At 40.7% G+C, this 12,171-nt stretch overlaps 1 protein-coding gene across 1 annotated transcript in view; it reads right to left on the bottom strand.

Annotated features, from left to right (window-relative positions):
• Positions 1-12,171, bottom strand: part of CFTR (CF transmembrane conductance regulator) — a 108,130-nt gene that overhangs the window by 47,299 nt on the left and 48,660 nt on the right. Inside the window, exons 8-11 of the mRNA XM_063134054.1 lie at positions 11,609-11,855; positions 9,687-9,779; positions 3,928-4,110; positions 318-509 (exon numbers count right to left, since the gene is read on the bottom strand). Coding sequence (XP_062990124.1) covers positions 318-509; positions 3,928-4,110; positions 9,687-9,779; positions 11,609-11,855 — 715 coding nt within the window. The remainder of the gene's footprint in view (positions 1-317; positions 510-3,927; positions 4,111-9,686; positions 9,780-11,608; positions 11,856-12,171) is intronic.

Raw genomic sequence — 12,171 nt, 5'->3', positions numbered from 1 at the left:
TTTATTTCTATATATACAGTAGGTTGGTCTGTGCTATGGACACATGTTGAACCATTCGCAAGACCAAAACATGCAATGGGAACATGCCTACTTTCAAAAACAGAGAACTGTACTTTCAGAGTAGAAACTAAATTCCCCAAGCAGTGGAGTTCACATAACCTACCTTGAATGAACAAAATTGAATAATGCATTTTTGAATTCTTGAATTAAGAAACACTTCTTATAGAGTGCTGTAATTAGTTATAATCCTCCCTAGAACTTTTAGCTACAATCATTTGCCACAAACAAGAAGAAAATATTGAATATTGAAGACTGACCTCTTCTAACTGACAGGCTTTGATGACGCTCTTATATCGGAATTCATCATAGGAAACACCAAATATTATGTTTTCTTTAATTGTTCCAGGCATGATCCACGATACTTGCGGGCAAAAGGAAATCCTTCCACTGTGCTTGATTTTACCTTCCAGAGGCTCCAACTCACCCATGATCAGCATCAGGAGAGAAGTCTGTCATTTAAATATTAACATTAATTAATATTAGTTAATTCATAGGGAGGTCTGAATAACACATACAACAAGATCTAACAGCTATAACTATTCTCATATTGCTGCTACATACAATGGCACCATATACAGTAAGTTTGTATCAACATGTCTGATAGGAGAATGAATGCTGGGTGCAGGACAGCATATTCATTCCAATACGTCTCGAAATGGGAAATGATGAGAAACAAGCTGATAGTGGAATCGGTTCAGATATTAGCTTCTTGATCGTTGTCTTCCATGTTTACAGAGAAAACCGGAACTTGTCTATTTGGAGCTCTGACATCTGGCAAGTTTAGCAAAACATGAGAGGTAAATTAATTATAAACTCAGAGATATGGCTATCTGTGTAACTTTGGACAGTACAATTGATTGCTTTTTAAACTGATCATATTAAGAATTTTGTTTGCTCTTACGTTTCCTGATATTTCTCTCTGTGAAAAAATATAGAAGCATCGGTAGTGATTCATACTGCCTTATTCACCTTTCAGGAAGCTATTGATTAAAACATCAGATCCCACTTGTCAACTTTACTAAGTCCATTAGTGAGTACTAGTAACCTTGGCCCTTTCTACACCCAAGGATTATCCAAGGAAAACGGAGGGATCATCCCTGCCTGCTCCCAGGATGCCCTGTGTGTCATTTGCATGCACAGGGATGATCCCGGGACAATCCTGCGGGAAAAGGCAGGTGTAGAAATGGCCCTTGTGGTAATTCATACACATCAAAAAGTTAACAAATACAAGGAAATAATGTTATTTCTCAATTTTTGATATCTACTAATTGCCACAAGGTTCCATGTTGTCAAAAGTAAATGCAATTAGCTTCCACATCTTCCTTTCTTTGAAGTTCTTTGAATGCATGGAGTCTCATTTATGAAGGGAGCTCCAATTGTGACCATTTCCTTATTACCAGACTGAAAAGGCCTTCAGAGCAAGGTGCAAACCCCCTGTCCTGTCAGCCTAATCTGGCCTGCAGGGTTCTCCAATCCAGCCTGTGGAGCCATGGTTTCCTCCAAGGGCTTTGCCTCCAATTCTACCCCCTGGAGGAAGCCCCATCTCCAATCGAACAATGGGGATGTGGGCTGGTGGAGATTCATCTAGCACTGCGAAGAACAGCTGTTCTTCCCAGGACTGCGTGAGTTGCTTCATAGGAGGATGCCAGATGAAGCCACAGACTCAGGTGGCACCAGGAAGAGTGGCCACTTTGTCGCTTCGTACAATGCACCCACAGGGAAACGAGATACCACGTGAAACCCGGGACTGAGAAGTGATGAGAGGAACTGGCTGAGTCCCTTTCTCAGTGCTGTGAAAAGCTAAAATGGAGGATGGAATGGTGATAATGTCATCTGGCCTATGGAGGGCAATCTGCCCTCCCCCTCCCAGATATTGTTCTGCACCTCTGCTTTAGAGTAAGTACAATGTTCAGGGAACATTCTTTTTAAATCTCTACATGGGTATTTACTGACAGAACTTGTGCCCTTAGGAGCTGGTGCAGATCCTTGGCCTGGTAGGTTATGAAGGAGCACAGGAGTCAGAGCTGGTGTATAAATTATATTAATCATATACAGACTGCTAGAAATTGTAGCCTTTGGTCAGCATCATACACAGAGGCCTTGATGGTGGACGTAACATCCCAAAACCTAGCAGAAGGCAGATTGAATCCCATATCTCAGTCTTGACAAATGAGAAACTACTACTCAGGCTTCAGATTCCATTAGGCATTTTTGAAAGAATGAACAATTTCTGGCTTTGTTTCAACTGCACATTTTTGGAAACATTGCCAAACCTTATTTTCAAACCTTCTCTTAAGTAGCAGTGTCCACAAGCTGACTGTTGTTAGTGAGGGGCAATTTAAGTATCTTATGGCCAGATTGTAAAGACAAATAGATAGATACACACACATACACACACACACACACACACTCATTGAACTTGGTATGTAAAAAGATTTGGCAATTTGATACAAATTAAGTAATGAAAAATTATGGCTATGATTATGCCTGCATGATTCTAATACTTGGAATGTAACTATTAAAAGGTGGGAATTGGCCACAACTCAGGGATAGAGCACATGCTTTTCATGCAGAAGATCCTGGCTTTTGTCTCTGCAATCTCCAATTAAAAGGATCCAACCTAGCAGTGCTGGGACAAACATCTGCTCAATGCCTTGGAAAAATGCTGCCAAACAGAGTAGACATCATTGGCTAGACTTAGGCCGTAGCTAGACCTAAGGTTTATCCCAGGATTGTCCTGGGGTCAAACCTGTTCATCTAAGTGCCACACAGGGCATCCAGCACTCAGGCAGGGATGAACCTGGGATGATCCTGGGATAAACCTTAGGTCTAGCTATGGCCACAGTAAAGGCAGATCCATATATGTCTATTTGCAACGGTAAAAAGTAAAAAATGGATTCCAATCCAGAGAACATATTTTCATACATGCAACCATATGCAAAGCAGTTATGGGAGTATCTGCTGAGTTCAGCCTGTCTGAATGTACAAAGTTAGCCATGCAGATCTCTGAATTGTGGCCAATGTCCTTAAGAAATACTAATTTTTAGGGTTTTCTCCTTCAGTTTCATCCTCTATCACAACCTCATCATTTTTGTAATGTGGCTAGTGTTATGCTCTCACGTTAAACATTTAGAACATGCACCAGCAAGCCATGTTATTGCTAGAAATACGTAATCTAATGTCACAATTTGGTGTCTCCTTCTCCGCCTCTTTTCCCCCAAACATATAGTAATACAATACATGTAGAGGCATCACACTGGTGTTTTTCCACCTCACACCATTTCATTAGCTGCCACTTGAGGGGTTACTGAATCTCACAATGCAATCATGTCATGAACTTTGAACTGTTAGATATTAACAGTGAAAGAAAGGCTGCTATGAGAGGCAAGCATGTGTGCCACCATATCAAATTCTGGCCTTAGTTTCTGCAAGTAAAAAAAAAAAAAGAGATTTGGTTGGAGCCAGAATTTTAATCCTGCCAGCAGGAGCTTTCCTAAATGGAATTCCACTTCAAACATTCCCGCTGGTGGGAAGAGTGGAAGAGAATATTTTTACCAATTCCCCTTCCCCTCTGCAGCCTTCAATGCCACTTCCCCCATCCTTTTGGAGGGTCCCCAACTCTCCAGAGAACATTTTTGAGAGACACAGAAAACTGCAGGGGAAGGGGGGAATCAGTGATGATCACCTCCTCCTCATTTAGCCAGCAGAATAGCTCTGCTGGATCAAAACCTTCCCATTGATGGAACCAGCCCTTCTATCCATAGCAGGCTTTTGATGGATCCAGTTAACTGATATATATAATATATATGCATACATACATTTTGCTGAATAACAGTGTATTGTAGTTTTTGCAATCTGCATCAGTACCTTGCCTGCTCCAGTAGATCCAGCAACTGCTAGCAGCTGTCCCTTTTCAATTTTGAAGCTGATGTCCTTAAGGACAGGAGTAAAATGAAGTGGGAAATTACTGAAGAAGAGGCCACCAGTAGTGGTGGATATTTTTCTGTCGCCATTTTCCAGTTTTGATTTTGCAAAAAGCTCCCCAGTTCCCTGCAAAAAACAAAAAATAAAAAAATCAACAAGCAAAATGACATAGAAGCAACAAGTAGGTCTATGCATACAATAAGTAGGCCTATATAACACATATCCATTATGCTGACATTAGTTTTCATGTTATGTATCCATATCATTATCACATTAAAATACTTGCATATGTTATGGTTTTTTTTATTTAAAATGCTGGTATTTTGGAACCTAATTTATAACCAGTATGTTATAGAGCCAATGTAACATTTACTGTATGCACACCAAGCAACATCTTTGTACCTCTCTTACAAATATGCATACACATACAAACAAACACAAGCACATCAGGAGCCAACCTTGGAAATGTGTGTCCCTTTCCATCCTTGGACTAAGGCCTTAGCTAGACCAAAGGTTTATCCCGGGATTGTCCTGGGGTCGTCCCTGCGTGCTCCCAGGATATTCTGTGTGTCATTTACATGAACAGGGATGACCCCGGGACGATCCCAGGATAAACCCTAGGTCTAGCTAAGGCCTAAATCTTCCCTCCCAGATTAACTGCACTTAAGCAGTATTTCAGCACAGAACTATTGTTAAGGTCAACCAGACTGCCCTTTCAAGCAGAATCTACTTCAAACTAGGCCTTTGGTTCATGCTTAAAGTGCAGATATATTGTATAGCCAGTTAACTTGCCCTAGTTCTTCAAAGTTTTTTAAACTCTCAAGCTAAGAGAAGACAGGGGCCCTTTCTACATCTAAGGGTTATCCCAGGAAAATGGGGAGATCATCCCTGCATGCTCCCAGGATCCCCTGTGTGGCATTTGGATGCGTAGCAACGATCCTGGGATATAGGGCTGGTGAAGACATGCCCAAAGTATATCATCATCATCTGTTACTAGGATTGTCAGGGTTCAACCCAGGGAATGAACATTTACATTAGAATGCATGGATCAAGAGAGAGATGAGATAGCTGCAGCTGATCCCAATTGTTGCTCCATTGCCCTTTTCTCTACCTACCTATGTAATTAGACATTTCCATAATTAGAAAATGTACCTACATATCAATAACTATCAATATTTGTCTACTGTGGTGTGTTTAGGAAGTTGGATTAGGAGTGAAGAGCCCAGGGCAGGGTTATAGTGAAGGTAAAAGATAGATTGTGGTGGGGAGAACCATGAAGTTACTTGAGCTTCTTGGAAAAAGCAAAATTAAATAAAATACAAGACTCTATTTTTAACACTTTTTTCCCCTTTTTGCAGAACCCAGCGAATAATAGCAGAAAAGTTAAACCTATAATTGTGCAATTTGGGCTGAAAGTATGAAACTTGGCAGATGTATACATTGATCATACTAAGTGGGTGGTTTTTTTTAAAAAAAAATGGATCCGGGAGGGGGAAGGGGGAGGAGATTGACAAATCCTAATCTACAAAACAGGACAAAAATCCTTAGCATATGTGACAAATAACAAAATGTGGCTTTTGCAACATCTGCATACCAAGAAATGGAAATTAGGGATTGGACATGCTGCTATGACATTATTTTATGCATAATTGCAACTTATATAAATTTTACCCAGGGGCAGCCCAGCATGCAGCAAGGTGAAACAAACTGCTTAAGACAGCACCAGTGGGACACACACACACACACGGACCCACCCCACGCCTCTAGTACATTGTCTTCTATGAGTTGTCAAATATACTGCCACCACACAAATAATAGCTAAAATACATTCAAATTAATTAGGAACTGGGGGTATGCACTAATCTTTAGGCCATCTGAGATCATTAATACACCCAAACAAATTCAGAGGCGTAGTCTTTACAAAATGGATGACCCTCAAGACGCTGCAGCTCTACGATTTCACTCATTATCTTCCTCTTATGATCTTAAGCTTTGGTCCGATGTACCCACACATTCCCTTGGACACTGTCTGGATCTTGTTCTCACTCGGAATTGCTCTGTTTTGGACTTTTCTACTGCTCACTTTCCGTTGTCAGATCATCACCTAGTTTCTTTCAATATTACTCATAATCCTCCTCCTTCACATCCCACTTCTCGCTCTTGTCGTGACTTGCAATCTATCAATTATGAGGCTTTTTCTCTGTCTCTAGCCTCCTCTCTTCCTTCTGTCTTTTCGGCTGTCTCCTTGACTCAGCTGTCTCCTTCTTTAATTCCTCCTTATCTTCAACTCTTGATAATCTTGCTCCATCTACAACTCGGATAGTTCGCCCTTCTCAACCCCAACCGTGGCTCACCTCTTTCCTCCGCTACCTTCGCTCTTGTTCCTGGGCAGCTGAACGCCTTTGGCGCAGGACCAGGGAAAGGGCGGACTTTGTCCATTACAAATTTGTACTCTCCTCTTTCTCTTCTGCCATTTCATTGGCCAAACAGCAGTATTACTCAACGTTGATCCAGTCAAATGCTAGGCATCCTCAGCGGCTCTTTGTGTCCTTCAATTCTCTTCTGAAGCCTAATCCACCATCTCTCCCCGCCTCTCTGTCTGCTAATAACTTTGCCTCTTTTTTCAATGCTAAAATCCAAACTATTCGCTCTGATCTGGCCAGCTCTGCTCCTCTTCCAGTTCCTGTTCCTCATCTGTCAGTTCCTCCTGCAAATTTCTCTGCGTTTCCTTCGGTCTCAGCTGATGAACTGTCTACAATACTGCGCTCTTCGAAGCCTTCCACTTGTTCTCGTGATCCGATTCCTTCTCGCGTCTTTATTAAGCTTATCCCTGCTATCCTCCCTTCCTTGATTCATATTATTAATTTTTCTCTGTCCTCTGGTTCATTTCCTTCTGCTTTTAAACATGCTACAGTCTCTCCTATTCTCAAGAAACCTATTCTTGATAGGCTATCTCTGTCTAACTACTGACCTGTCTCTTTGTTGCCGTTTGTTTCAAAGATCCTGGAGCGTGTGGTCTACTCTCGTTGTCTTGATTTTCTTTCTAGTAACTCTGCTCTGGATCCTTTTCAATCTGGATTCCATCCTTTGCATTCCACTGAAACAGCCCTTACTAAGATTACCAATGATCTTCTTACTGCCAAGTCTAAAGGCCATTACTCCGTTCTTATTCTCCTTGATCTAACTGCAGCCTTTGACATGGTTGATCATGATCTTCATTTAGATTCCCTTCATGACCTTGGATTTTGTGGCTCTGTCTATAACTGGTTTGCCTCCTATCTAGCGGGTCGCTCTTTCAGGGTGTTGGCTAATGGCAGCTCGTCTTCTTCTTTCCCCTTTCAGTAGGGGTTCCGCAAGGCTCGGTGCTTGGTCCGTTGTTGTTTTCTTTATACATGTTGCCCTTGGGTAATCTTATTCAATCTCATGGCCTCCAATATCATCTGTATGCCGATGATACACAATTATATCTTTCATCTCCGGATCTTTCTCCTGATGTTCACGATCGTATCTCGGCATGTCTTTCAGATATCTCAGCTTGGCTGCTTCATCGTCATTTGAAACTTAATATGGCAAAGACTGAATTGCTTGTTTTTCCTCCTAAACCTTCTCCTCATCTCTCATTCTCTCTTACTGTCAATGATGTTACGCTTACTCCAGTCAAGGAAGCTCGTAGTCTTGGCTTTATATTTGATTCCTCGCTCTCCTTTATTCCTCATATTGAGGCAGTAGCTAAATCCTGTCATTTTTTCCTGTATAATATTGCCAGGATTCGATAATTTTTGTCTGTCTCTTCTGCCAAGACTCTTGTTCATGCATTGGTTATTTCTCGGTTGGACTACTGCAACCTTCTTCTCACTGGCCTTCCTTCTTCTCACATCAGGCCGTTGCTTTCTGTTCACCACTCTGCTGCTAAGATCATCTTCTTGGCTCGCCGCTCTGACCATGTAACTCCACTTCTGAAATCTCTTCATTGGCTTCCAATTCACTTCAGAATCCAATATAAACTTCTCCTGTTGACCTACAAAGCTTTTCACTGTCTAGCTCCTTCCTATCTCTCCTCTCCCATCTCACACTATTGCCCCGCTCGTGCTCTTCGCTCCTCTGATGCCATGTTTCTTGCCTGCCCAAGGGTCTCTACTTCCCTTGCTCGGCTTCGTCCATTTTCTTCTGCTGTCCCTTATGCCTGGAACGCTCTTCCAGAACATTTGCGAACTACAAGCTCAACCGCAGCTTTTAAAGCTCAGCTAAAAACTTTTCTTTTTCCTAAAGCTTTTAAAACTTGATTTTGTTCTGACTTTATACTGTTAGTTTTACCCTACCCAGTGCCTGTTTACCCTACCCTGTGCCTGTTTGCTTTCTCTTCCCCTCCTTATTGTTTTATCATGGTTTTATTAGAATGTAAGCCTATGCGGCAGGGTCTCGCTATTTACTGTTTTACTCTGTACAGCACCATGTACATTGATGGTGCTATATAAATAAATAATAATAATAATAATAATAATAATAATAATAATAATAATAATAATAATAAAAATACCACAGCATCACTCATGGCCCAACATCACAATGTTGCCCCTAGTTAAAGATACTTTCCCCATGGCAGTAATGTCCAATGTACTAAAAATGGATTCAGAACTTAGCTGTGACTAAATTTACCTTCAATCCAGTATCCTAGGTTACTGAGCTAGGATAATAGCCGGAGCTATCCAGAGCTCCGGCTATTGGGCGGTATAGAAATGTAATAAATAAATAAAATAAAATTTTCTATCGAACATTATTATTGTATTTATATCATGCCTTTTTTCCTCCAAGGAACCCAAGGCAGCATACATAATCCTCCTCTCCATTTTATCCTCACAACAACAACCCTGTGAGGTAGGTTGGGCTGAGAGTCTGTGATTGGCCCAAAGTCACCCAGTTGGTTTCCATGGCCGAGTGGGGACTAGAACCTGGACTCCCAGTCCAACACTTTAGCCACTTCACCACACCGGCAACTACATGCATGTATAACTATTATTTTGGGATTTCATATAACTTTGTGAATATGTTTTGTTTGTTTTTGATTAAGTATATTCAATTTTAATTGTCATCTAATTCTATTGCTACTTTACAATAGAAAGTATTCCATACTTTCTATGGAATACTTTCATAGTTTCATAGAGGCCCATTCTCTCAGTGTAGAGAATATTTATTTATAAGTGAAAAGGATATACATTGATACTCATTTATTTCAACCCAAGAGTACATGGGGGGGGGGGGCACATCAGGAATTTCTTAGGCATTATCATTGCATGTCTATAGCAAGTTTGTTGCTTTTGACCCAAGTGCACAATTTGATAAGAAGTCATGATTTAAAATTCCACCATAAGATGATTAAATGTGGGAAATAACATATTCTGGGATTCTTCTTACAACCATTCTTTCCTACTACTATTGGTAAATTTAACACAATGCCCCCCCCCCACATTAGGACTGCCATGTTAGTTTCTGGATGAATATATGTGCCTTTAAAAGTTGTATGAGATATAGCAATTTATTGGGTGAAGTTTTAACCAGCATGGCAACTTTCACATGTTGAATATCAGTTTGTCATGTAGCTGTTAAAGGCACAAAAAACTATCAACATGCACATTTAATAATGAGCAATTATTTTAAAAGAAAATCCAAGAATTCAGCAAAATTGATAGAAATTACAGTATTACCTCATCCCAGAAGGCTGTAACTTTATCCAATTCAAGTCCAGTAGTTGTTAAATTATATTCCAATGTTTTATATTCTTCTTTTAACAAGAAATCCTGCAAATTTAATAATGACAGTTTTTAAAGCACAAATACATATAATAAATTCTGCCCATTAATGTTTTTTATGCTTGTTTATTCTCCAATTTCAGCATCAAATCTTCTCTTTTCCCCCATTTCCTTAGTGAGGACTAGTTATGTTGTGCAGATATTGGTTTACACCAGCACTATTTCATTAGCACTAGCACTGGGGCACATTTGGATGTTACCCTTCATCTGGAAGCAGTTTCAGACAAAAGCTGTCATCATGAAACTGAGGTGTAAAAGTTAACAGTAAATGCCTCATAAGTGCACATATGAATCAGACATAAATCATCCTTTGTAGTTGGTTCATTAACACTATCCATTCTAAATCTCTTTGTATTAAAAGACCACCAATCAACAATTTAAACCTATGCTTTTGAACCTCAGCATAATTACATGTAACTCAGGCCAGATCTACACTATTGCTTTAAAGCGCTTTATAACAGTTTTATAGCACTTTAAAGCAGTTAAAGCGCTTTATAACTGTTATAAAGTGCTTTAAAGCAGTAGTGTAGATCCGGCCTCAGTGTCAATGCAAATGTGCAGTTGACATTGGCCCTTTCTACACCTAAGGATTATCCCAAGCAAATGGAGGGATCATCCCTCCCTGCTCCCGGGATCCCCTCTGTGTCATTTGGATGCACAGGGAGGATCCTGGGAGGATCCCAGGATATAGGCATGGTGTGGACATGCCCTAAATCAGCTCCCTTCTTGTGACTGAATTCTTGTTGTTTATATAGAAGCTCCCGTATCATGAAACTTGTATCCCAAGTTTACAGCTTACAAATCTGGGAGATGTGGCTAGGCTAGAAAATGACTTCCTGATATGTATGTTTTTCATACAGTATATTCCAAACAGGTGAAGGGAAGTAGAAGCTGCTGCTGCGTCTCCTCCTCCTCCCCTTTTTGTTTTCCTTCTCAATGATTTCCATTCTGTTAGAGCCAATGGAAGAGAAATTATGTATACCTGCTCTAGGGTTGGTGTACAATTCCCCCCATGTCAGGGCCATATCTAGGGACTGAGAGGGCTTTGCATCCTGTGGATCCAAAGCGTTCTTTGATCCATCTGACATGCTTCTCAATCCACCCTATTTTTTCCTCTACTGACATCCAATGGTGGATAGGCAAGGGCCTTGGAGGTTTATGTGGGGGGCTGAGAGGGGGCACTCAAGAGTGGACTTCCAGAGTGGACTTCTTCCTCTGTCCCTCCGAGGAAGTCAGCCAATCTATCTTCATTGTTAAATAGTTATGGGCTCTCATTCTGAAATTTCTTTATACATAAAGAAAATGGTCACATCCAAGTGTTGCAGGAGACGCAAAGATTGGGAAGTTTACTATGGATACAACCCAGCTCAAAGTTAAGCAGTGTAGTTGTCTTCCCAACTGAAATCACTGATATCTACACAGATTAAACTGTAGCTGGATTGTTCACATTTTGTTGATTGAGCTTTATCCCACAAGTCAGCAGTGTTAACTGAAAATTGCTTCTTGCCCCCAGCAATGTGTATCAGATACTAGCTGCAATTCTTGAAACACTTGCACATAAGTAAATCCCATTTAATCTCAACAGGTTGTATAGTAAATGGTTGAATCACTGCAGCTGAAGTGACAGCAATGACCTCAGACAACTGACATTTCCTCCAGAACAACAGTAGAGAAGTACATCAAAACTGGTTCCACAAATAGCAGTTAATGAAGTGCAATAAAATACTGTAAGATACTTGGAGAGATAAATTGGCAACATAATATACTACAAAGGATTAGTTAATATTCCTGTAGTGAACTAGATTTATGTGTTATACCTGTATTTTGTTTATTGCTCCAAGAGAGTCATACCATGTCTGCACAGCCCAAGGAAACTGTCTAGTGACTGTCATTCGAAGAACAATGCAATATGAGATGGTGGTAAATATTTTTCTGAGTTTAATTCCATGGATTATTGCATATGGAAGCACAGCCAAAAACACCACAAAGAACCCAGAGAAGAAGAATGCTGAGCTATTGAAATATCTCACATAAGCAGCTTTTCGGGTCAGCTTCAGTTCAGTCCTGTCAAAACGAAAGGCAAAAAGACATTATATCTGGTGTCATCCTAAAATGAGAAGCAATGAGAGTTGCAAGGAAATGTCTGAAAAATAAGGATAGCTCAGAATGTGGCTCGGGATGATATGAATATTCAGTGAGAAGGTTCTCCGCCCCTTCAATTTTATTCTCAAAACAACCCTGTGAAGGTAGGTTATGCTGAGAGATATCGGGGATGTCTAGACCTCCCGGCATTCCGGGAGGGAGGGGAAAGGATCTCGCGGTATTCTGCTCACGAGATCCTCCCCCTCAGCCCACATGATGTCCCTGGAGGAAGGAGGAT

The sequence above is a fragment of the Elgaria multicarinata genome, chromosome 9 (assembly GCF_023053635.1).
Source record: "Elgaria multicarinata webbii isolate HBS135686 ecotype San Diego chromosome 9, rElgMul1.1.pri, whole genome shotgun sequence".
Classification (NCBI taxonomy): Eukaryota; Metazoa; Chordata; class Lepidosauria; order Squamata; family Anguidae; genus Elgaria; species Elgaria multicarinata.
This window is presented reverse-complemented; position numbering and strand designations above follow the sequence as displayed.